The 27,938-nt window shown below is 43.6% G+C and overlaps 1 protein-coding gene across 2 annotated transcripts in view; it reads left to right on the forward strand.

The window, feature by feature from the left end:
- DOCK11 (dedicator of cytokinesis 11) overlaps positions 1-27,938 on the forward strand; it is a 1,219,508-nt gene that overhangs the window by 927,055 nt on the left and 264,515 nt on the right. For both annotated transcript variants that reach the window (XM_078688544.1, XM_078688546.1), the window contains 2 exons: positions 24,292-24,407; positions 26,810-26,947. In XM_078688544.1, coding sequence (XP_078544670.1) covers positions 24,292-24,407; positions 26,810-26,947 — 254 coding nt within the window. The remainder of the gene's footprint in view (positions 1-24,291; positions 24,408-26,809; positions 26,948-27,938) is intronic.

Below are 27,938 nucleotides of genomic sequence, written 5' to 3' on the forward strand. Positions count from 1 at the left end.
GCAATTCATTCATTCGGGTTCTCAAATTAAATAAAATCCTACCATTGAAGGTACCGTCTAACGGAAAGGCCAATATTCCGTCATCTTTTGTGTACTTTACCCAATTTTCCAACCACACACATGTATTGTACCCTCGGTCAAACATCATGAACGAGGCAGGAGTATTCGGTGGCGGGACAATAACGCCCTCTCTGGACTTAATTGGTTTGTCCGTTTTGAAATAATTCTTTACCCTATTTACAAGGGACATTTTTCTCTTAGTTCCGTACATAATATCGTATCTATTGGCTTTCCACTGATCCCTTTCAAACCCTTGGCTTCTTGGATCGGGTCTAGTCTCTGGACAATACGAGTGCCACATACGATTTCTACGCTTAACTTTGTTTACAAAGTCACCTCCAATTAGAATGCGTCTTGCAATTCCGTGCGACCAATGGGGTGCACGCGTTCAAATAATTTCGGCCAATGGGTGCACGGCCCCTTCGTGAGACTGTCCTCACGCTCCGGCACTTCACCCCTCCTTTACAATTCCAGCCCCGCTACCCGCCCGCTGCTTCTACCAATCCCAGCGCGGCACGGAGTGACGTCAGAGACGCTTCGCGGCTGACTCCCTCCCTTCACAAGGTAACGGAAACTTTCTTTCTTTCTAAAGTGCTAGTGCTTGGTTATTTTACAACGAATACACATTCGCCACAGTGCTCAAGTGTCTAGACAGGAAAGATTTCTGTTACTGCAAGTAAACTACTTCCATTTACTTTTCTCGCGCTGCGGGTAGATCTCTTCCGCCTACCCTTCACTCTAGCATCGGTGAACCTGTTATTCCCCTAAACTCATCCACTTCTCCGGGATATATCCGAGTCTAAGGTTTCCCAGCGGACCCCTCTGCTTTCACCCAAGCTCCGAGGAACCTGCTACTCTTCCGATGTGACCCTTACTAGGTTACGCCACTATGGGAATTTTGCCAATGAACCTCGTTACTGACATTTATTCACACACGTATTTAGAAAAAACCCTAGTTAGTGCTTCCCGGTTATCCTAACCTGCACCTAACTTTCCTTAAGCCTGCGACCTCAAGGCAATGGATTCTATTCACCACTTGCCTTTTCAATTCCCCGGGGAGTTCGGACAACAATGAACGAGACGGTTTACAAATGCATGGATTAATACATATAACAATATAAGAACAAGAATAACAATGATAAAACAATTCATGAATTTCAAAAAGCAACACCTTTCAAGAGAGTGATCAGTTCCCTCGGAATGGCCGCTCTTGTAGCAGCATTAATATACTAGCAGCTACCGACTTAACTAGCCTAAGTAATCCTGCCTAACCTTTAACTAGTCCCTAACCATCCTCTGCTAGCCAGAAAAACTGATAGAGCGCGCGAGGTCACCCAACCAATAATTTCGCCGTTTCCGGCTTCGGGCCCATATATTTCAATTCACAATATACATTGACCGGGTGACTTCACGGGCTGCTACCAATTTGTGTAATTCCCTACTGTTATTCCTCAGCGTACCCGACTTACCATCCACCGACACGGGTACCTATGACCACAATGGATCAGGGAGCTAGCTGTAAAGGAAAGGCAGCAAAATACCAACCCAAAATGACATTCAATACTGTTGTAAATGACCACGGACAACTGGAAGTTTTAAAATCTTTATCTAAAGTTCGTTCTCGTTAAGCATTAGATTTACAAGAATAAGGCAATCAATAATCAAGATAACGAAAAGTACATAACTATAGAGAAATAAAGTCAGGGTAATCATGGAAATACTAATATGAGATGCAACAGGAAATGCTATGCATTCAGGGTAAAAGTTATTTGGAAACTTTAAGTAAGGCCGTTCTAGACCATATCAGGAAATGACAAACTGCAATGCAAAATATGATTTCTAAAAGGTAGGGTAACATGGAACACGTTATGAAAATATGCAAATGACTTTGCGTTTCAATAATTGCGGCAAAAGCATGGAAAAATCCACATATGCAAAGGTATGTCTTTATTGAAGCAAAGACAGAAAATTAGAAAGGTGCAAGTTTAAAGAACTTAGAGCAATATTTACCTAGACTGGTGTGAAAACCAAACCCTGGCCACGGGTCAGTTAAGGACAGGAGACCCTCAAGGAAGGATACCCCTCAATGGACAGCAGGTGCAGAATGGACACCCAGGAAAGGACAGGAAACCCTCAGATTAGGAATCAGGACAGGACCTCAGGACAGGACAGCAAACCCTCAGGACAGGACCAGCACCCGCAGTTCGGAAGCAACGCCTGCGCTCCACCCTCTCTGCAGCTATCGATCAAGACCCCGATTGGGTCAGCGAACTCCCAGCCAAGTGCTTCGCCAGCACTTTAAGGTTCAGTAGAACCTTAGTCTATGGTCAATTTCGGACAGAGTACTCCGCAGTGCTCTGTATCTTCAGTCACCTATTGAGTGCGATGGGTCAGTGACAGGTCAGCTAAACCAGACAAGTCGGACAATTTCCCTAGGTGAACCCAGGGTAGATATACAGTTTGGGGACGGTGTACCACCCCCCAATGTTGCAAAGTGTCAGAATCCCTCAATTTGGATTGGTCCTAAGATAGGATTTGGGTAACACACCAATCAGAATACACTATTTGGAGGCCTTTTTTACATCTCAGGGCACCGCCTAGCAAGATTGGGGTTCCCATGAGAAACTGCGCAGAATACAGGCAAAGAATACATTTTTGCAACATAATAGTACAATATCGAGATGCTGCGGGGCTAAGGTGCTGCTTCCCAGGGTGGCTTCTGGCATCAACCTTCCTTGGCAGCAATTCAATGCCGTGATGACTTTCGGCGAGTCTGCGCACAAGTACCCTCCAAGATGGCTCTCAGTTCAGACAGACCCCCGTTCCCCGCAGTACATGAAAAGTAAGCGAGAACAAATTAATACATAGAAATAACATTATGAAAACACATCACAGGGTTTGTACTTTCAACTTATCACTAAGAAATATACTTATGCAGTCTAAATGTTAGCTACATATAAACAGATACAAGAGCAGTGGCACGAGCAGTACCACGTTATTGGCAAAGCTATGCATTACGCATGCGCAACTATTTCCCTCCAACTCTGCAAACACATCAGGACACGTGAGTGTGACTGACGCATGCGCAGACACTTACTTCCAAGCAGCGGCCATTTTAAAAGACTCGAGTTAATTATTTTAGTAAAACACATAGGCAAGCGTCGGGGAACCTCGTTTAAACATAGAATAAACATTAGTAAGACGTACAACTTATTATTTGATTATACATGGACGAGGTTCATGACAAAAACAAGTCGCAAAATGCGAAGCTTTGCTTCATCAGTTGTCGAAGCTGTTGTGGATGTCTGCGATTTTGTCGTTGAAGAACGAAGTTAGGGAGTCGCAAAGGGTTTGGGAGGGAGTGATGTCGTTGGAGTTGGCAGTAGGGTTGGTAAACTCTTTGACGATGTTGAATAATTCCTTGCTGGTGTGGGCGTTTTTGTCTAGTCGGTCTTTGAATGCAGCTTTCTTGGCAGTCCGGATTAGTTGGTGGTGTATGCGGGTGGCGTTTTTGAAGGCGTCTCTGGTGTTGGTGTTTGGGTCTTTTTTCCAGGCCTTCTCAAGGGAGCGACAGAGTTTCTTGGATTTCTTGAGATCATCGTTGAACCAGGGTGCGTTTTTGGTGCCTAGTTTGATTTTACGTTTTTTCAGAGGTGCTAGGTTGTCAGCGCTGTTGGTTAACCATTGAGTGAGGTTAATGGCTGCTTGGTTGGGGTTCAAAGAGTGGGTAGGGGGGTTTTGAAGCAGTGATGAGGAGATCTGGTCGATGGTGATTTTGTTCCAGTTTCTTCGCAGAGTAGGTTGAGGATGGTTGTGGGTTGTGGTCTTTTTGTAGACGAAGTGAACGCAGCTGTGGTCCGTCCAATGGAGAACTGTGGTGTGACTGAAGGAGATATGTTTGCTGGAGGTGAATATGGGGTCGAGTGTGTGACCTGCGTAGTGAGTGGGGGTATTAACAAGTTGTTTGAGTCCGAGGTTGGCAAGATTGTCCAGAAGGGTGGTGGCGTTACTGTCTTTGCTATTTTCCAGGTGGAAGTTGAGGTCTCCCAGTAGGATGTAGTCCTCGGAGGGGAGGGCGTGTGGGGTGATGAAGTCAGTGATGTCTTCACTGAATTGTGCACGGGGTCCTGGAGGTCGCTAGAGGAGGGTGCCTCAGAGTGTGGTCTTGGGGTCGGTGTGGATCTGGAAGTGAAGGTGTTCGGCGCTAGCAAGGTTGACGTCTGAGCGGGTTGAGATGCGGATGGAATTCTTATGGACGATGGCTATGCCTCCTCCTGTTTGCTTTGTGCGGTCCTTACGGATGATCTTGTAGCCTTCCGGGATGGCAATGGTGATGTCTGGGGCTGAGGAGGCGTTCATCCAGGTTTCTGTTAGGAAGGCGACGTCCGGAGAGATGGTGTCTAGTAGATTACAAAGGTCGATGGCGTGTCTGTGGATTGAGCGGGTGTTGAGCAGGATGCATTTTAGGTGGTTAGTGTCAGGTCTGTATTTGGTGTTAGTGGATGTGGAGTTGGTCTTGGTGCCGTCAAATTTGCAGGAGTTGCATGTGAAGGGTCCATGGGTGTGTCCAGGAGCGGCTTGGGCGCACTTGGGGAGACGGCCGGGGTTTAGGGCTAGGAGGGTGGAGGCGTCGTATGTGATGCGGGTGGGGTGGGTGGTACGGGGGGCAGGGGGTCTGGCGCTGGGCGCGGTCCAGGCGTGGACGGGCGTAGACGGGCTTACCTTTGGCGCACCTTCGGCGCAACTGGGGCGCGACCGCTGCGCGTGAACGCTGCGCGAAAAGGCGTCAGTCATATGTGGAAAGTCGGAGGGGGAGGGGTGAGGGGGGGGCCAGCTGGGAGGCGGGAGCGGGGTGGGGCTCAGGTCAGGAAGGCAAAACAACAACACAAATCCAATTAAAATGGCCGCAAGGGTCTAGCGCTACGATCTGTTGGCAGCAAAAATACAATTATTTCGGTGCTAGCGAGCAAGGCAGGTAAACTATCAGTCTGGCGGTATGGGCAGCAGGGAGCAGCGTTAGGAGCGACCTCTTCTGCGAAGAGCAGGGCGGTCACAGCGATCGGATGGTAGGGAGAGGAGAGCAGTATCCGTGGGAGGGGGGGGCCAGCTGGGAGGCGGGAGCGGGGTAGAGCTCAGGTCAGGAAGGCAAAACAACAACACAAATCCAATTAAAATGACCGCAAGGGTTCTGGTCACAGGGTTGGGGCTCAATGCACGTGAATAGCGCTACGTTGAAGGTAATGGCGCTGGCACAGTCAGGCACAAATTTGCATGCAGCAGAGAAATAAGTGAAAGTAGAAGCGCACCTTGGCAGACAAGCGCTACGGAATATTTCTCGGCACTAATATGCAAATGAGGAGCAATGCGAGCAGTGCAAAGCCGTCAAGCGCAAGCAATGATAAAATAAATGTAAATGGAGAATCAAGGCAAAGCAGTCTAGCGCTACGATCTGTTGGCAGCAAAAATACAATTATTTCGGTGCTAGCGAGCAAGGCAGGTAAACTACTTATCAGTCTGGCGGTATGGGCAGCAGGGAGCAGCGTTAGGAGCGACCTCTTCTGCGAAGAGCAGGGCGGTCAACAACTATAACAAGTATAACAATTATATAATTAACAAAATAATTAATTAAAAAACATTATTACTTAATTACATTTAAATTACTTCCCACCCTATTCTCCTATAAACCCACAACCCGCTACAGAACATATTTATCAATTAATCAATTAATAAACATTAATTACCAATTAATTTAAATTAATTACCAAATAATTACAATTAATTACCAATTAATTTAAATTTATTTATATTTCCTAATAATTAATAATTAATTTAATATAATTAAATTACTTCCCACCCTATTCCCCTATAAACCCACAACCCGCTACAGAACATAATTTTCAATTAATCAATTAATTAAAATTAATTACCAATTAATTAAAATGAATTACCAATTAATTAAAAACAATTTATAATTCCTAATAATTAATAATTAATTTAGTATAATTAAATTACTTCTCACCCTATTCTCCTATTAACCCACAACCCGCTACAGAACATAATTATCAATTAATCAATAAATTAAAATTAATTCCCAATTAATTAAAAACAATTTATAATTCCTAATAATTCATAATTAATTTAGTATAATTAAATTACTTCCCACCCTATTCCCCTATTAACCCACAACCCGCTACAGTACTAAAATACAAAAATTAATAAAATTACATAAAAATAAATTAAAAACATAGTATACACATAATAATATACAAAAAAATTATGTAAAAATCGATATTAGTATCATCGAAATTATTAACATGGATATTACTAACATCGATATTTAAAACATCGATATTACTAATATCGATATTAAAATCTATCGATATTACTTACCTTCTATATTATGTCCCTTCGATATTTAAACATCGATATTATTGTATATCGATATTTAAATTTCGATATTTTGTCTGCATACCCCTTCAGACACGTACAAGGGATGAAATCGGTAGACAAATGGTGTAATCCAGCTGCCTCATGCTTTTTGTTTGTATCATTACTTCAAAGATCCAATGCCTCTTCAACTACCGTTGTGCAGGACTGGACTGAGAAACCAAAGCAGCCTAGGCAACCTTTGTAAGACCAGCAGTATCCCTTGTAACACTGAAGGTCGAGGGTTCCTGTTCCTGAGTGGTATTGCCTGAATATGCTAGTTACTGGGCGGAGGAGAATAGCTCGAGGCACTGTACCTTTCCAGCCTCGTTTTGTTAAGAGTACGGCGGGGGATTGAACAAGTACTCAGACTTAGGTAATGCATACATTAAAGTTGTATTTGGAAACTGCCTTTGCAGTTCCTAGAGTATTTTGTTGTTGAAAAAAGACAGTTGGCTTAGGTTGTCTTGAGCAAGTTATTTATTTAATTCCATCTTGGTTGTTGCAAATTATAATTATAATGTAGTTGGTACGAAAGCCGACACGTGTTTCGCCCTACGTGGTCAATAGGAACAGGGCTTTCTCAAGGCTGTAGAGAGATGCAATATAACAGTATAAATCAACAGTAATATAACCCCTTCGGTGCTCATGACGAGCTCAGCTCGTCATGAGGTACACTGCTCGTGTGCTCATGATGAGCTGAGCTCGTCATGACCACACCCATTTCTATTATGGTCCAGCATAAGTATTGGCGGAAAATTCGTTCCGCTCTCGAAATTTGCTGATTTTCTGCAATTTCGCGATCCGCGAATCTTGCGAAATTGCAGAAAAATCAGTGAAATCGCGAGCGGAACGGATTTTGCAAAACTAAAGTACATGAAGCACTTACAGGGTTACAGCAGGTGCCCAAGTTGAAGCTAATTTCTTTGTAACCGTTTACAAAATGGTTACAAAGAAATTAACTTCAACTTGCGCACCTGCTGTAACCCTGTAAGTGCTTCCTGAGCGGCGCCTCCAGAGTTCGTTGCCTACTTGCAACTATTCTCTGACCCTGCTCTGACCCTCGAAGCAGGGTCAGAGAATAGTTACAAGTATGGCACAATGCTCCTGTCACAAAAATTAAACCGCAACAGGAAGCACTTACAGATAAGGAAGCAGGTGCTGGACTTTAAGCTCAAATTCAGTAACACATTAACCAGCCCCACATTAATTTGACACGGTTGAGGCTGGGCAGGTGTGCTTTCTCCCCATAATCTACAGTGGTGAACAAGAGGGTTCTGTGATGAACCAGAGGGTGACAGTGGTGAACCAGAGGGTGGCAGTGGAGAACCAGAGGGTGGCAGTGGTGACCCAGAGGGTGCTGTGATAAACCAGAGGGTGGCAGTGATGAACCAGAGGGTGGCAGTGGTGAACCAGAGGGTGGCAGTGATGAACCAAAGGGTGGCAGTGATGAACCAGAGGGTTACAGTGGTAAACCAGAGGGTGGCAGTGGTGAACCAGAGGGTGGCAGTGGTGAACCAGAGGGTGGCAGTGGTGACCCAGAGGGTGCTGTGATGAACCAGAGGGTGGCAGTGATGAACCAGAGGGTGGCAGTGGTGAACCAGAGGGTGACAGTGATGAACCAGAGGGTGGCAGTGGTGAACCAGAGGGTGGCAGTTGTGAACCAGAGGGTGACAGTGGTGAACCAGAGGGTGGCAGTGGTGAACCAAAGGGTGCTGAGATGAACCAGAGGGTGGCAGTGATGAACCAGAGGGTGGCAGTGGTGAACCAGAGGGTGGCAGTGGTGAACCAGAGGGTGGCAGTGGTGAACCAGAGGGTGGCAGTGGTGAACCAGAGAGTGACAGTGATGAACCAGAGGGTGGCAGTAGTGAACCAGAGGGTGGCATTGGTGAACCAGAGGGTGACAGTGGTGAACCAGAGGGTGACAGTGGTGAACCAGAGGGTGACAGTGGTGAACCAGAGGGTGACAGTGGTGAACCAGAGGGTGGCAGTGGTGAACCAAAGGGTGCTGAGATGAACAAGAGGGTGACAGGGATGAACCAGAGGGTGGCAGTGGCGAACCAGAGGGTGGCATTGGTGAACCAGAGGGTGGCAGTGAAGAAACAGAGGGTGGCAGTGGTGAACCAGAGAGTGACAGTGATGAACCAGAGGGTGGCAGTAGTGAACCAGAGGGTGGCATTGGTGAACCAGAGGGTGACAGTGGTGAACCAGAGGGTGGTAGTGGTGAACCAGAGGGTGACAGTGATGAACCAGAGGGTGGCAGTGGTAACCCAGAGGGTGGCAGTGATGAACCAGAGGGTGGCAGTGGTGAACCAGAGGTTGACAGTGATGAACCAGAGGGTGGCAGTGGTGAACCAGACGGTGGCAGTGATGAACCAGAGGGTGGCAGTGATGAACCGGAGGGTTGCCGTGATCAACCACAGGGTCGCAAACAGGCTGAACACGTGGAAACAACATGGTCGCGACCGTTGCGACCACACAAGTAAGTTCGCGTTCCCGAACTTGTAAAAAATCATCGCGAACTGGCAAAAAAACCCCAAAAAAACCACGAGTTCGCGAAATTTACAAATCGCGGTTACAATTTCTCGCAAATTTGCGTACCGCAAATTCGCAAATTTCGCCCTTACCAGCACAGCAGAGGAATATCTCAAGCAGCCAAGGTGTTAAGAAACCTGAGAGTAAGACACCACTGGGTGCACAGTGTGAAACGTCTGAGGAGTGACAGTGACACGATTTATATTGGGGGTGTTTTGGAGTGCGCAGCCTTAAAAAATTAGAAATAGGATTGTCGAGCTGGGAGAGTGCCCTAAACCAATGTGAGTGAATGTGTGGTACATGAAAGAAAGAGTGAGCAATTTAGTAGAGGGGCTGGCAGAAGGAGAGAAAGACTTGATTCGAATATTTACACAAGCATATCCCTTGAACCGACATTCTATAGTTTAGTGCCAAAGGTGAGGTTAATCTCATTTGACATGCTTGTAATTATTATGATCAGTTAAGCGTAGACTGAGAGCTATAGCCTTATTATTAGTGTGCTGGATAGTTAGTATCTAACAGTGTGCTTGGTAATTCAGTCTAAGTATAGAACATACCATAATAAACACATTGGAAATACCTTCACAGTTGTTCGAATGATCTAAAACAGTTTTTTACTGTACAAAAGGTTTTCATATTAGTATCTTGTACTCTATTGATGAGATCTGGGAGAGTGAGGGTAGTGAGGAAAAGGGAAATTAAGAACAAAATGGAGGCAGATCATAATTTAATGATAGAACGCTAGTATGGAGCAAGAGGATAGGGGCAGAAGGCAAGGCAAGAGACATTTCTTTTTAGAGTCAAGACAGTTAGTATAGCAAATGCCTCTATGTTTAAGGGAAAGCCCCGTATTGGGGCATCTTGAGATTGAATGTATTATGCCTGGCGCTTGGAGAACAAAAGGACTGGCTGTGGGTCCTAGCCGAAAAAATAGCCTGGTTAGTTCTATAATATAGCTGTGAGTACACTTTAAGGATCATAATATCTAGCGCCCGAACGGTCACCGTAGCTTGTACCGTATGTTATGCCTTACGCTTTCAAAGACAGAAAAAACTGGCTGTGAGTACTTGCCGGAAAAAAGTTTGGTAAGAACTATAATGTATTAGCAAGTTAGCTTGAAGGTACATAGCATTATATCGCCCGGACTGTCACCAAAGAATAGCGAGGTGCACTGTGACTGTTAACCTCCAAGTCGGAAGGCATTTAAGCGATGCCAGGTACGTAGAAAGTCGGGCGAGTCCGGATAGCACAAAGCATAGTAGTAGTGCACTCCCAGCCTTGGCCTGAGTAACAGGCCAGGGCTGAAAACTATTTGTAAGGGGACTTCTAGACATGAGATAAAGTGCAGGGAATGGGTTTGGACTTACTACAAATGTGGTATTCAAACAAAGTCCCGGGGTAATCCCTCATGCTCGTGCTGGAGTCCTGGCGGTCTGACGGCCTTCAGAGTCAACACCATCTTTAAATAGGGTAATCTGAACTATAGTTTGGGATGGCTGTTTATCAGTTGATGGGTGCCATTGCTAAGCGATTCAATGCTACAGAATAATCATTTATAGAGCCAAAGCATGACAAAATTAGACCACTTCTCATTTGTAAGACTGTATTAAGTAATACACTCGAACTAAGACTGATTTGCCCCGCATAAGATTGCAATGGCAGGACCTAAAATTAAAGTGGGCAGGGTCCCATCTGGGGTAAGGATGTAATACTAGCATTACATTAAGCGTTATAAGAAACATAGATCAAATCTTGAAAATCCACTAGCGTGACCTAAAACAAAACTAATACATTTTTAGAGCAAAGGGATGAGAGTTACGGACGTGTACCAGTGTTCCTACAATTTGGTAGCAGAAGTGGGGTCCTTTTCTTCAATTTTTTCTACATCTACAAGAGATTTATTTTCACTGGAGTCCACCGGCGTTTTCATCATTGCGACTCTATCTCGACCATTCCGAACTGTCTATTTATTCCGGAAAGTGGGTCAGAGTAATTTCTTATTTTTCTACAATATTTCTGGAGATTTGCTGGCTACCATTGGTAGACTCGTGCAACCCTGTTCAAATCCTCACTGCTGGCTGCCACACGCTCCTATCTTAGTCATACAGGATCTGGATCTCCAGAGCCAATGAATTCCATCGTCTCCTCCATTCTTTTTTCCTTCATCATAGTGACATGGAGGAAGCGGAAGTCCTGCTGAGCATTATGTGATGAGCGATGACGTCACGCACACAGCGGCCATTTTGGGTAAGTCGTGAAGTGGTTTGATTTGCGAAACCTTCCGACTTTACTCCAACGTATTTTATAGTTCAACCCCTCAATCGGTGATTCGAATACCATCCTCACTTATTTGGTGTCATATTCTGCACAGTCCTGTTTATGCCTCTTTACATCGTTACCTGCCATACAAGTGAGTGACTGTGTACGTTATTTCAGCTCGCTGGTTCTCTCACCATTCGGTTATATTTATTATATACATTTTAACTCCTTGTGTGACATCTTGTTCTTCGGTGATTCACACACCTTTACATTCTGTTCCTTACTTCACTTGTTTCTGACATCTCTCAATATCTTTTATTATGGCAACTGCTCAGGGTGTCATTCAGCCTGCACCTTTTCTACAGAAATCATGTAAACCAGATTTAAAATGTGCTGAATGGCTGAAAGATTTTGAAAATTACCTAACCGAAACAAGAAGAACGGTGACACAGGCCCTCGTCAGCAGCAGACTGGACTATGGCAACGCACTCTACGCAGGAATCCCAGCCAAACACCTACGACGACTACACTGCATCCAAAACGCCTCCGCCCAACTGATCGTGAACGTCCCCTGCCGCAGCCACATCACCTCCCACCTAGGAGTCCTACACTGGCTCCCTGTCGACAAGAGGATCACCTTCAAGCTCCTCACCCACACACACAAAGCACTCCACAACACCGGACCAGCCTACCTGAACAGCAGCTTCTACACCCCCACCCGCCAGCTCTGCTAGGCCAGCTTCACCCTCGCCGCTGTCCCCCGCATCCAACAAACAACCTCCGGCAGCAGATCCTTCTCCTACCTCCCCACCAAGACCAGGAACACCCTCCCTACCCACCTACGGCAGAGCCAAGACCTACTCACCTTCAGAAGACTCCTCAAGACCTGGCTCTTCGAGCAGTGGCAGCATCCCCCTCCCCTCAGCGCTTTGAGACCCTCACGGGTAAGTAGCATGCTTTACAAGTGCACTGATTGATTGATTGATTGATTAACTGCAATTGATGCCAATGGCTACTCTCTTACAAGGAAATTGGCATTGTTGATAAATCAATTGGAAACAGCTGGTCGTAGAGTCTTTGACAACCTTCCACGTTTTCCTACACCTACGTCTGAAGATGCTGTGTGGAACGTTTTTATTGAAAAAAGTTACATATGGGAAAACAATATTCGGATTCTACAAGCATTCTTTTAGAAAGATTTAATGTTGCCATGTGCAAACAATCTTCTGAAGAGTCAGTAAAGGATTATATAGCAACTTTAAGGGTTTTGGCTGACAAATGTGATTTTGGTACTAATGTTGATTTGTATATAAGAGATCAACTTGCCTTTTATTGTTACTCCAAGAAAATTCAAGAACTACTGCTTACTTCTTGCAACCCAACTTTGACTGAAACAATTGACATTGCTAAAAGCATTGAGATCAATTGTTACATCCAAAGTCTTATCTGGTAATCAAACTGCTATTCCCCTCACACAACCTAACATGTATTCTGTACCTTCTCAAACTATGAATTTTGTATCTGACGAAAATGTTCTTTGTGCCATCAATTCGAAGCAAACTTCTGGGAGAAAATGTTTTAAAAATCAACCTACGAGAACCCAATTGGTTTGTTTCCGTTGTGGTTCAAGAGACCACATAGGGAACAATCCTAATTGCCCTGCTATAGGAAAGGAATGTGTTAAGTGTCAGAAATGTGGACACTTTCAAAGTGTATGTAGAGGAGGTATGAACACAACACCTAACAGCAACCCTAGTAGAGTCAGAATTTCGAATATTTCCATGGATACCCCTAAGGTCCAAGATTGAACTTCCCATTGCTAATATATTAGTTGCTGTTGATGTTCCTGAGTGTTCTGACAAGCCTATCAAAGGGCTGTTAGTTGATATTTCCATTGATGATAAAATAATTCTAGCAATGGCAGATTCGGGTGCCCCAGTCACTATCCTTGCAGATCTTACAATTTACAAACTATGACCTAATAGTGCACCGCTATTTGCTCCCGACATCAATCCCAAAGCTTTTGGGGAGCAAGATATTGAATTATTGGGTTATTTTTGGGACAAACATTGGCGCTTAGGCAGATCTGTTAAAACGAAAATACATGTGGCAGTCAGAGGAAGAGATATGATAGGATGGAAGGATCTTGCTCTTTTAGGCATCATTCTGCATCTTGGACAGGACAAAACCCTCCCATTGTCTTGGGTGACCTTCCTTCCAGCATCCTATCCGTTATTAATCAAGAGTCTACTATTGATAAACTTGCACTATCTTTTCCTGATGTGTTTAAAAACTCAGTAGGTACTGTCAAAGGATATGAACATACCATTTTATTTAAAACAAAATGCTATTCCCATAGTACATAGGGTTAGACCTGTTCCTCTCAGTGTCAGAGGTGATTTCAAACCCCTTTTAGCTAATTTCCAGTCTGAAGACATTATTTCTCCTATTGATGCCTCTGAATGGATTTCTCCAGTAGTTTTGTGGAAAAAAAGACAGGGGATCTCAGGTTATGTGTGGACTTAAGATCTCTTAACCAAAATATCCTCATTGATTGTCACCCCTTACCTCACATCCATGAGATGTTAGCCAATATTGGGAAACCTACATTTTTCTCCACCATTGATTTGCATTCTGCTTATCACCAAAAACAACTCTCACCTAACTCTCAACCGCTCACTGCTTTTGTGACTCCTTTTGTTGCCTTTAAGTACTTGAGGTTACCTTTTGGTCTCGCTTCAGCCTCAAGCTTTTTACAAAAGCTCATGGACAATCTTTTTGGTGATTTTCCTCAAGTGCAAACATTTCTAAATGACATTTTAGTCCACAGAGAAACAAAAGAGAAACACTTACTTGTTCTTAATAAGGTATTTTCAATATTACAAAACAAAGGCATGACCATAAAAGCCAACAAATGTAAACTACTTGTTCATGAGGTTGAATACCTTGAACAATTATTTTCCAGTGAAGGTATCAAACCTAAATTTTGCAATACTGAAGCGGTGCGCAGTGCTACTCCTCCTACTGATAAAGCTGCTTTGCGATCATTCCTTGGACTGTGTGAATACTAAGCTAGATTTGTTCCTGGTTACGCTCAGTTGGTCCAACCTTTGAGATTTCTCCTTAAAAAGGGTTGTAAATTTGTATGGACTGATATACTTCGAGAAATGTTTGAGAAAGTAAAACTCATGGTTATAAAGGCACCTGCATTACACTCTTTTGTTCCTAATGCTAGTTCTTTCATGTCAGTCTCGGTGCTGTGTTTGGTCAGTGGGTGAATGGTGAAGAGAGTACCAAGCGTTATTTGCGACAGTAAAACTTATACAGCAAACCAATGATCACAAGACAAACATCAATACATTATGTGTGCCAGCCTGAAATTAAACCAGTGCATAAAACCCTGCATTAGCACTGAAAACACAAGGCGGACAATTGCTCATTCAAAGACACATGTCTACTGTCCTGCCTGTGGGAAGATGGGGATGCATATCCTACTTAAGGGTGTTGACAACCTAGAAAAAGGGGGAAATCATTTCTATTCAGTCCCCTCGTGGGACACCCTGTTCTACCTTCCCCCACACTCAACAGCCAATGCGTTTAGAATCCCCAACAATTCTGGGATTCTCTTCAGGACTTGGTTTTGTTTTGGCTCTCCATTGCGCTGCAGACAGATGTCCATTATCTGTTCTTCAATTCATGACAGCAGACGTGTCTTTGAATGAGCAATAATTTATCGATGTTTGTCTTATTTTCCTTTGTAGTAACGGGGTATGAACAGGAACATTCTGGTACATGTCCGTAATTCAGAAGAGCTTTAATTAAAATAGAAAGCTATAAACATAGGAAGCCCACGGCAGAGATACCAGTTCAAACAAGAGGCCAGCAGTAACTGCCGTGGAGGGAAAGAACACCAACTAACAGAATGCAGTAAGTCTTCTAAACTAGAACACATAAAGTTAAAGTAACAGTATACATATTAAGTAATGTACCACACCTAAAATAAAACTCATACATTTTTAGAGCAAAGGGAGGAGAGTTACCAGAGGACTCGGTTCCTCTCTTATGTGATCGTCTCCTTTCAGGCGCCATCTTGGGTGTCCTGATTAAATGAGGGTATTCTGTGAAGGAGATCATCCATATACCAACTAATAGTGGTCTCGGTGAGTTAAACACTAGACTGCAGGAGCTGCAAAACGTTTCTCATTTCATGACTGAGAGCCCAAGCCTAGAGTGGGGATTATGAGATCTAGGATTAATGTTGTGTAGGGCTGGAAAAAGTGACGGGATGGTTTGGTCATACAGTTCAGCAACAAAGAACAGGTTAATTGGGTAACTGTAAGATACTGAATAGACCAAAGGAAGAGAGAGAAAGAAAAAATAGCTATGAGGGACCTACTCCCGGAGAGGGACTAGCATGAAATTCTCTGGTAATGGATCATCACAGCTGTTATAGGAACAGAGGGCTTGGGGTTACATTTTGAAAACCGCAAGACACAGGGTTGGGGTAGTAATGTCTTAGAGCCAATGATGCCATTTGTTCTCTTTGTTCAATCCTTTCGCCACAGTTTCCAGATGGATAATTAGGACAGTCTCCTGCTGGCGTAGTCAGTGGTCCAGATTGCCTCCTCTTGCAGGCAGTTTCAGTTTTTTTCAGGGCACAGAAGGAGAAAGTTTGATGGTGTGGATGATGGGTCAAAAAATGTTCTACTAATGGCTGCCTTGTCGCTGTTTTGTGGATATTACGGTAATGTTCTTGCACTGTGTCCGCCATATTAGTTCATGTCTGAGCAAGAGTGGAAGGGTGCATGTGGCAGAGGAACAGTGGAGCAATGAACTTGAGCTCTTTGGTATGATTGACGGTAGATCACACTGAGATAGTAATAGTAGGTTTCTGTCATTAAGGGTGATAATGTACCTCCAAGAAATGTGTATTTAGTTTTTATAACTTGCAGGATGATAATAGCCATTGTGCTGCTGACGTAGTTGTGTTCTACATTCTGAGTGCCTACATGGATACGGCCTTTCAGATGACCTTTCAGGTTATTCCATGTGAGAATTGCTATCCATAAGCAAATCTGAGTACAAGCAATGACAGAAAATATTCCAAGGTTTCGAAGTTCTTTGTGATTAGGCTTTTTTCTGTGTTAAACTGAACTGTCTCAATAATCCTAGTGTCTCCAAGTCCCCATTACCTCCATTTTGTATTTGTGTGCAATTTGGCATACCTTTGCTTTACAAGTGTTGTTACCCACGAGGAAGCTTCGCAAGGATACACTTTCGCTGAAAACTCCATCTAACCCTTGTGAGGTACCTGCAGTCATCCCTGAAAACTCCAGCTAACCCTTGTGAGGTACCTGCAGCCATCCCTTGGAAGTGGAGGAACATGAGAAGAGGGAGCGAGGTGAGAAAATATAGTGTGTTATTTTGGACATGTTTAGAGCACAAAGGAGCATATTTACAAGGAAATGGCAGAGTGCAGCTCTGCAGCAAATTTCGCAGTGCCGCGCTCTGCCATTTCCAAAATGCAGTATGGCACACCCCTGTATTTTCCCTAGAACTGGTGCTAAAAATAGCTGCCTATCACCAACAAGGACACCCTTGCGCTTTAGTGTGTTGCAGGGAATGATTGTTTATGTGCGGGAAAGTGTCCCTTCCTGCACCTAAAATAAAATTATGGATTATGGAGATTTGTTACTTCTATGTGTGCTGCATTTTGCAGCACACTTAGAAGTAACAAATCATTATTTTTAAGGATTGTCTATCTGCAGGAAGGAACACCTTCCTGCACATAAACAATCTTTAATGCCTTTTGCTGTATGTTTACTGCAGAATGCATGACTCATAGAAAAAGCAAAAACGTGGAGAAATAAAAGTATTTTTTACTGGTTGGGTCAGTGTGAGCCTGCTATTGCATGATGTTAGTTTTTTGATCTGCCTCAGATTTACAGATCCTTGTAAATCTTGGGCAGCATCAAAAAGCAAGGGGTGTTGAAGTGGAATGCCCACCGCAACACCCACTGCATGCCATTTCAATGTGGTACCCTTTTACCTGGGTAAAAGTGGTACCCTTTTACCTGGGTAAAAGGGTACCACATTTACAAAGCAACGTGAAGCCACTTTTTGTGCATTGCACCACTGGAACGTCGGTAAAAGTGATTTACAGTTGGCCCAATCCCCTTGTAAATATGCCCCAAAGTTTATTACTGAGCGAAGGGAAGCAGTGTACGACCGCACGCGCTTCGTGAATTATTCTGGGGAGTAGAGGAAGGAAAAGTAGGTAGCAATGCAAACTACATTAAGGAGAATAATGTGACCCTATGTGACTTTGACTTTGCACACTCCTCCTTTAAAATATCCTTTATGCAAACACAAATCAACTTCCAGCATCACTGTCAGCCATGAAACAATACTACATACAAATAAGCAAAGTCAATGTTTTTAATCTGTACTGACTCGGAGAACAAATGAATACATAAATAAATAGCAAATAAAATGAGATCAACTCTCCCTAGCGTGCCAATTTGTGATAACAGCTACAGAGAAAACAGTTCCTCCCACTCTGACCTAGGTCATCGTTTTAACAAATCTGCTTGCCCTTACCCCTCAAGGGTCCAATAGTTTAGTTTGAAAATAATATAGATATTCCCGCACTGAAAATAGCAATATCACAATACAACTTCTTCCAGCATGTAGGAACATTGGGCAATTGCGAGAGATAAATGGGAAAGCAACCAGGAGTCGTTGCACGTTTACACATAGGGCCCTAAGGTTCTTATTTTGAAGCTACCGGTAAATATGCCAGTAACGCCACGTGGTGGTACTGTTTCGGTAAACCATTAATTGCTGTTGTATTAGCAATTACACAGTAAAAATGGATCCCTCGCGTTAAAAGGCTTACCGCCAGTATACCGTGTATTCCTCATCTCCATGAATGTGTTTACTTGCAGTCATTATTAGCTGCCAGAAAACACTGCTGATAATTCCTGTTATGCCTCAGGGAAAGTGCCTTCTAACCTGATTTCAGTATCCCTTTTCTAATGTTTAGCGTTCTGAGTGCCCCATCACTTGAAACTAGAAGCACTTGCATGCAGATTGGAGAAGCTGTGGAACGTTTTTTATTTTTTTATACATTTTTTGTTTTATCATGTATATCACATTACCACAACAGCGCAGCTGGACCTGTCACATTACTTAAGTCATTACATCTCTTATTTACCACACAACAAGGAGATGTTCCAACAGCATCACTACCCAACAGCAATTTCCACAGCAGAGCAAACGCAAATCAGCCTCTGAAGCTGCAGACAGCTAACAGGATTGGTCACTGGTTGATAGGAAACTAGAACCCTCTAGCAGGACCAGGAGCATGGTTGGTATGTGTTACAATAGGTTCAGGTGTTCATACACTTGGATAACATGCATTTGCTGCAGCACATTCCACATTTTTAGGCAGGCAATCATGTATGTTTCAATATCATCACCCCTTGGACACACACATGTCTCTGCAGTACAACAGCACCTACTGAGCCACATAAACAAGTGCCCCAGATGTTTTTTAAAAATATGTGTGATGGTAAAAGAGCAGCTTCTTGACCTCTCGGTCGATGTGCCAGCCCCCCCGCTGCTCCATCACTGCTGGTAACTTCAGGCTCTTCCTCAAGTCTAACATTTGTGTATCCATGATCCTGTTTCACTGTGTTTTCTGCTGATGTAAACTTTTCTTTTGTATCATTTGTGCTGCTCCCAAAGTTTTTCTTTCCCGCTCCTTCCCTCACGCTTTCCACCTCCTGACAGTTTCCTACCACCTCCCAGGACTACATATGAAGATCACAGCGGGGACTTGTGTAGCATGCGAGCCACTGGCGCACAAAAGGCGTACCAACAACAAGCTGGTCTATGTCTGTCCATGCCTAGACCGCACCCAGTACCAGAAGCCCTGGATCTCCTGTTACCTGCAGCAACACCAATGCCAATCTCATTGCCCTGGACTCCAGGCCCCGCAGCAACAATGGCTGCCACACCTCTACGCACTCAACAGTGGGACTTTAGGCATGCTGCTACTGCCTCTTCTGCAAAACTGGAGCACCCATGCACGCAATTACTGCTGCCATGCCAACTACTGCACCTGAATAACTCCACTGGTTCCTGCTCAATACTTGATCGCTCTGCAAACACACCCCTGAGATTTAGGATACCATCACCTCTCCACACCTGATGTTGCCTTCCTCACCGTGACCTGGCACAACCCTGCATTTTTACCTGGCATCGCCATGACCATGCCCAACTGCTACAAGACATAAACAAGCATGGATTTGGGATTGCCATGATCCACAAAGAATCCATCCAGGGCACCACTGCCACAAACAGCACTACCTGATCATTGAACACCACAACTTTCAACTCTGAATAGACGACAAAACTACCATCACTAGCACCTTCGCCTACAGACCCCCTGGATCACACCACAACTTCTGCTACACCATCCCCGAATTCATCACTGCCCAAGCCATTTACAACAAACTCTACAACTTCCTTGGAGACCTCAACTTTCATCTCAACAACGCCAACACCGCCAATCTCCTCAAAAGTAAAATAAATGAATTTCCATTTATAAAGCAGGAGGTGGGGCAATGAAAGCAACACTCTTAATTCCCCTCCCTACTGCACACTGTGTGTCCTAAAGGCATAGATAGTGATGGTAAAAGACTGAAACCTGTGTCCCTCAATTTTGCACCCACTGAAGCACTCCCCCACCATGACTATTCACAAACTGCCGAGGACAGTCAATTTAATCAGTTAAATGGCTCGTCCCAATCGCTGCATACTCCATAGAAGGTATCCACAACACTAACACAGAATGATTCAACATTTATTTCAGTTGAAAAATTGAAATAGCTGAGCTGTGACCTTATTCTTACAGCAATAAGGTAGGACATTTAAAGAAAGACAAAGATGGGATAGTAACTGTAGAGGCAGAGGACCAACGTTAACACCTTGCAACAGTTTATGTCCCTTTTATGATATAAGCCTGGAACAAAGTATTTATTATGGGATTTATTTTTTAACACAAACAATGGTTTCTACTGGAAAGTAACACTGAGTAGTGTTTTGCACTACTTACCATGACTATTTGTCAATTGGGCATAAAATAGGTGCTGCATGGGAATTCCCTTGGAACCACCCATGGGTTTTTGACGAAAATCACTATTAACAGCGACAAGAGAATTGCAAAAAATATATACATCTTCTTAGGGCAGGTGTAATGTTAGAGACAAGTTTTCTTGTGGCAAAATGTTTCTAAATTTGCGTGCATTCTGTACTGTACAGCACATTTTTAAAAAATGGAGAAAGGAAAATAGTGCTATTTTTTACGGCGCTCTTCTGCTCTCTCACCTTTCATGTAATTCCCCACATCAATTTGTATTTTGCACTGTGTTGCGGGAATTTTTTGTAAATTTGGGGCTGACAGAATAGAAATTACACAGCTAATATAGGAAAGTTGTTGTAGCGAATATGCGCTTATAATAAACAGTAAAAAAATGCAATAGGGCTCGCATTTTTTTGAGTTAGAGCGATTGGCGTTTTAAATGGCAATGTGCTGTGCTGTTAAGTATAAAGTCTGTTCCAGTGCCTTGTTTGAGCTATACGATTCCTGTGCCCTCAAGACAGCCAGAGACGCCGAGACAACCGCGTAAAGTATACCTTGCAAACAACATAAATTAACTTTAACCAATACTGCATTTATTAAAATGGCATTTCTATAAACAGAAAAGAGAAAGAGGGAGATGCTGCAACCTAATGTGACCAGGACTAGCAATGGAGGGTGCAACACAATGATAGAGATACGTCAATAATAAAGGCACAAACTGCGAAGGCCAGGAATTAGAAAATATAAAGGGAACCTAAGGATAAAGTGCGTACGTTCTATTCGCACTTTGCCGCGCTAGTGTTATAAAATAAAAGTCTATCTGCGCCCTTGGAGAGAGCCACCTCTTGAACTTGTGCCTCATGAACTCAATGCCTTCAGTGCCTACAGAAAAAAAAACAGCTTCAATTACACTGAAAACTACTAAGCCAAAACTGGAGGTTGGTTGATGGGAACTAGTGGACTTTAGAGCTGAACTATATCTTTTTATCTTTGTATCAGCGAGATCCATGAATGCCAGAAGACACAGCTACAAACCTTCCAAACATGATGGAATACGAAGTTTTCATTTATTTATTTATTTATCGTGTTCAGCTCTAACATTCTGTCCACTTTATTAGCCACGTCAGAGGCATATTTCTGTGCTATAATTAGTTTAATTGTTCTAGTGGTGTTTTGTTCCTATCAAGATGCACCATAAAGAAATAGGTACTTTCCAGGATTCACTGAGAACAATATTAAAACAATACTGAAGCATGTCTATCGCTGCATGAATACATGCGCACGAATACTGCCGTATAAATACCGCAGCATGTGTACCGCTGCATAAATACCACGCAGCTCCCCCAGCTTCGGAGCCCCCAAGTAAGTCAGAAATTTTCCTAGAAAGAGAACCGGGGACTCCCCACCCCAGAGCTGTCTGCTCGCCCCTGGTTCAGCATGAACGCAGCATCGTGTGAAAAAGCCACTGCAGACATTCCAATAATTGTAACACACGGACCCCAATCCCTCGGGGTGGGGGGAGCTTTGATCTGGGACACTCGGCGCAGCACTTCATCCAAATACTTCCTAAATGGGGTCTTTCCTCCACTTTTTTATGCCGGTCCCTGGGATACGCAGGATGCAATTACCCTTCTCAGCCTTTTAGAGTGCGCGCTGACACACACTTAACCAGGGTGTCGACACACGGCCCCATAGATGTACACCTTGGCACACGCACACAGACAGGGTCATACACACATATGCGAGAGCAGGCGTATCAGCCCACACAGACACGCAAACACGTGGTAGAATCACAAACAGTGGCATATAGACACAGAGGCACACAAACACGCACTCACAGACACGTACACACAGACAGAGTCATGCATACGGACACAAGACCAAACATATAAACCCACTCACACAAAACACACAGCTAGAGTCACACACAAACACACACTCACAGACACATGTGCACATAAATACACACATGCAGACATATAGAAACGCGCAGGTGCTCGCACGCACACGCTTGTGCACGCATACACAAGTCTCCATTTCACTTAAGTGCCAGGCTGAGGTGACAGTACTGGGAGTAATGAGGCTTCCGTTCTGCGTTTGCGCGCATGCAGCTGTACTGCAAGGATGTGCATACCAGTGCAGAAGCGATCGATCAGGGACAGTGAACCAGCGGGTCACCTTCGACCTGTGACACTCCAGGGGAGCAGATGTGTGAGGGCCACAGAACCGAAGGGGGGGGGGTGCGCTAAATTACGGCATAAAGGTACTTTTTACTGACGGTTTCGGCATCGAGAGTTGTGATTTGCACTTGTGCGCTTCCTTTTGATTCCGCTGCTGCCACCCTCAGGCTGAGCCCAGGGGCCAAGGGGAGTCCCACACTGATACCAGGGTGAGCATCTCCTCGCCCGTCACTTACAACCACAGCTAGGCCTCTTTCCAGGGATCCGGAACCAGCCTTCATAAAACGCCACACCGCTTTGAACGGTTCCAAATATTTACACAGTGAACGGGCACTTATGCAAAACAAACTCACCTTCCTATTGCAAAGCAACATTAAAAGTCAAAATAAACCAGGATAACTTATTGAGTAGGAATTGTATATACGTAAGTATATATTTTCCTATTTATTTCCATATAATTTTTGCATGTTTGTGCATTTCTATAATTGAAAGCACACATAGATACATATTTTCACCAGTGTGTATATATTTCTGTATATATATATCTGCGTAGTGTGTCAGAGCACATACATTGTTATTATTATTGCCTAGATGGAAAAAACAGCCGGTCCTAAAATCCAGCTGCATTATTGAAAAAAGCAGCACCGAAAACGATCGCTATTGTAAACAAAAAAACAAAAAAAAACGCGAGTGGTGCGCGTGCGCACGCCACTGCCAGCATATGTCTTCAATTATCGCGTCCGTGTCTGGCCGCAATAATTGAAGACTTATGGGATTTAGTGCGCGTAACAGACACCAATAGGCCATAGGTGGAGATACGCGACCGCCTATGGCCTATTGCGTGTTCTGTTAAAAAACAGCATGCGCGCAAAGCCCAATCAAAATGGACCTAGGAAATAACACGCACGAGCTGTGTGGAATTTCAAGGTCCATTTTTTAAACCCCTACAAAAGGGATTTTCGCTTCGCATGCGAACCCTATATGGCAACAATTTTCATTGTATGACAAATTACTTGAAAAGTGTTAAAATGAGTTGTAATAAAAACAAATTGTCAATATAATGGAATGTAAATAACGATATTTACTTTTTGTGCAACATTTTCTTTTTGTTATATTTTAGATAAAGCAGCCATATTAGCATTTTTACATACTGGAAGATGCAATTAATTGACAAAAGAACATTGCAGTAGTTAAACTATCCATTTACCTAGCAAGTGAAGTTTCATGATTTCTTTCAAGTTCATTTTTTTTTTTTTAAAGAATCATAAGTTTCCACAAAACAGAAGATATGCTGACAGTTTTAGGGCACATTTCCTTGACCTTTGCCAGGGTTTCAGCAGACTGCCATGTTTCTGTGATTTTATCGCCGGCCGATGTCTCATAAATTGCGTTTTTCAAACTTCACAGCTAATTTCGTACATTTATTTTGCAAAACGCAAAGGCGCTGGAGGATCTGTTTAGAGGTCATTGCCACTTCTGTTGCAGTTCGGATTGTGAGGAATCCACTTTAAGTATACATGAAAAATAAATAGTGCTTTGGAATACATATTACAACATTGCAGGTTTATTCCAACTTACTTTTTTTTAAATGCTGTTTTGGAAACTGTGAATTATCTAAGAGAAGAAAATGTACATAGCTATACAAATGAACACATGTATTCTATTTGTTTATTTTATTCCCAGGTTCAGGCACTTCAGAGGCAGATATTTTACACCAGGCGCTACAAGAGGGTAACAGTGCAACTGAAGTGTGCCTGACTGTTCTTGACACCATTTCTTTTTTCACACAGAGTTTTAAGGTACAATTTATCTCATATTTACTTATGTCGTGGTAAAACATGAAACCGTGAGCATCCTACTGATTGTCTGATAAGTTTCTTTGGCTTGGACTGGTGGCTGTATGAGGCCAGAACTTTTCACTGAAAATGGGGGGGGGGGGGTCTGTGTAAGGTCTCCAATACTCAGGAGACACTGTGTTACTAGATTCAACTCAAAGGCACTTGTTACTTGTGTTACATAATTTTAAGGCTCCCGCCGGGGAAACAAGGTAAAAATGGTGGGCGAAGTTAACAGAATGGCATATATTCTGTATTGAAGTGAGGCTCCCTACTCTGTTTTTAGTTCTCGACTGTAGACAGCGTGCATATGCACTTTCTCAAAGAGACATGCTATATCTACTTTGTAGGCTTACAGCCCGCCCATAGGCTTCCCATTTGCCGGCACCATCATTGCTCCATTTTTTGTTCTTCCCATTTGTCAAGGGAATGCATGCACCATGCCTCTTCTGGAGTATAGCCCTCCTTGAGACCATTGCCAACTTCTTTTAAACATACGCAGCAGCCATTGTAGGGAATTGTTTCAGAACTACTTTTTATTTCTCTAGAAACTCATCTCGACACAGAAGAAATCTCCATCCTGAATGAAAAATAGACAAGGCGCCTTCCCCCCTCTCTCTGGCCCCGTGCTAGGCGTTATTTTACCTGTGTGTTGATTTAAAAAACACACACGCTTACAATCAAACAACGTCTCCTAATATGTATTTTTAATGCTACAGTTTGCTTCTGCCTTACATAAGATGGCAGCATTATAAAAAACACACATGGCTTACGAACAAGCAACATCTCCTAATACGTATATTTTTTAATGCTACACTCTGCTCTGCTTTACACAAGATGGTGGCATTATACTTCATTCCTTCAAATTAACTTAACCTCACACACAAGTTGTTTGCATTTTCAGTGCAGGAACGAATCGCTTCAGATCACTGTAATGTTATCTTGATTGCCATATCTGTTGCCTCAATTAAGATGGCGACCCACTGACTCCTTCCTCCCATCATAATCCATGTAGCTTTCACTGGTCCATACAGTGCTCTCTAGTATTGAAGCCCGTCCTCCTCTGCTCCCCTTTACCCTGCCTTCGGACGCAGTTAACGGAAATCCAGCTCCTCCCGCCATGTTGCTGTCAGCTGTTTCCCTGCACCCCCTGCTCCCTGACCGAAGACTACAGCTCAGAGTGGGAAGTGTCCCTGCTGTTCTGCTGACACTTCCCACCGCACCTGGTGGTAATGTCCACCAAAGAAAGGAGACAGTCGAGCACGGAAAAATGGTGAAATGTAAGTGCTTGTGCTAGCCTCCCCCACAGCCGTCTAGTGACTTGTGTGTCTTAGTGCGCTGCGTCAGTTCCCGGTGGTATAAAGTGGGGGCTGCTGGAATGTCTCGTGAGGGGCACCCCAGCATGTCCTCTAGCCTTACCTCACCAACTTCAGATGTAAGTGACAGCCACAACAATAAAAGCGTGGCCTGGAGATTATCCTGCTGCCAACAATGTGCTTGCGCGAATAAGCTGTATTGGGGTGATCAAATATGTACTTTTCTACAGTTAAATGTCCAGGAATGTCTGATGTTTGTTGGAGCTCCTATGTGACCAAGACCACTGACAACGCCAATAGCTCACAGCTCCATCATTGCAGAGACTTATTGGCTTTGCCAATACTTGTTTTCATTTGAGACAAAATGATCGCTGGAGTGCCACTGGAGGTCCCCTGCATTGCTAGATCAGGTGCAAATTATAATTGTATGTTTATATGAAGATGCAGCCAACAAAAGTTAGACTCTCCAAAAACATGTGTAAGCCCAGCTAGCTGAGAAACATTTGCCTTATGACCTGTGTGCTTTTGCTGCTCCATCAGAAATAATGACATAACAGTGAGTCTAACTATACTGACTGGTACACTGTCATGTCTGGTTGCATTAAACCCAGGATAGATCACCACGGAGAGTATGGTGGACCTTCATGAAAACATAATTATATTTTCTTTAATAGGCTAGGAAATGCCCTTTTCCATATTAAGGATACTTTTCTAATGCTCATTTGAATGGTAGAAATTCCTCCATGCAAAATGGGCATGACCAGAGTTTCCACAACTCCACAAAGACATTCCTTCCACAGTGTAGACAGACACTTGTGAGACCTCTGCAGCCATGGCAGAGTACTCTAAATGTGGCAGAATATCAACTTCCGGCAGAAGACGCGCATCTGCCATAGCCACTGACTGAAATTCCACTAGCAGTCCTCTAAGTGGGACTGTTCTTTTCCTTTTTCTAAGTATGTTCTTTTTCCTTAAATTTTATGAGTGAGTTCTAAAACATTGTATGTATTTAAAGAGACACATTTTAATCGCTGATTTACATGTTTGCAGACCCAGCTCCTAAACAATGATGGCCACAATCCACTCATGAAAATAGTATTTGATATACACCTTGCTTTTCTGAAGAATGGACAGTCTGAAGCAGCCTTAAAACATGTATTTGCTTCCCAGAGAGCTTTCATTAATAAGGTACGTGGAATTGGTTACTTGGAAAATAGCCCTATCGCATTGACGTTTAATGTGAAAAGAATTTTACTAGATAATGCCAATGTAATTTCCTGTGTGCCATAAAGATGTTTATATGGGCACTTATTTTCACGCCACTTGATTGACCCGTTGACACTATGGTTACTCCAACAGATCTGTCTGCACGGTAACATTCATCAAGTTGCCATTTGTCATGCCTGAAGCAGATGGAGTGCTTAGAGCTGAAGGAATGTCTCCGCTAGTACTGAAAGTTAAATGTGAAAAAGTGAAAACCTTCATCATCTGTGGCAAAATGAAGGCCAGATCCCTTTAAAGCCTAGATGAGATGGAGTGACATTTATGTATATTCGAAAAATAAGCGTTCAGTGTATTGTACCCCTACAGGGGAGTGAGGAATATCGTGCAGCAATGTCGGTCTTTTCTTCCTATAGCATTGATGAAGATTTTCCCATTCCATTAAACTTTTTTAGGATATGCTCCTTTTTCCCAGAAATATGATTACGCGGGTGCAGGGTCTATTTCTTTTATATCTCGTGGACCTGACTACTACTGTGGTGGCAGGTGATGGCTGGTGATCTTTGTAAGTGGTGAAAGTAACCCAGAGCAAACAAAGTGAGAGATTCAAAATTGATGAACTTGTTTGTGGGACTTTGTTGTGGGAATACCCGAGTTTATTTTTTTTAAATCAGCACCAAATGGTGCATTTTCCAGCAAGATTGATTACAATATGCCAAGCATTGGTACCATTGTGCCAAGATTAGTACTGTTCAGTGGAGGAGTGTGGCTCAATGGTTAGAGCGGCAGACCCTGATGCAGAGTTCTGGCCGGGGACCAGGGTTCGATTCCCGCCTCGGCAGGTTCTCGGGCTCAATTTCCTCGGACCTGTTAATTCTCGCCTCGGTGCCTATTCTAATCATGGGCCCCACGCTGCAACTCTGGGCAAAAGCTTGCTTAACCTCCACACCGGCCCCAA

The sequence above is a fragment of the Lissotriton helveticus genome, chromosome 4_1 (genome assembly GCF_964261635.1).
Source record: "Lissotriton helveticus chromosome 4_1, aLisHel1.1, whole genome shotgun sequence".
NCBI classification, from domain to species: Eukaryota; Metazoa; Chordata; class Amphibia; order Caudata; family Salamandridae; genus Lissotriton; species Lissotriton helveticus.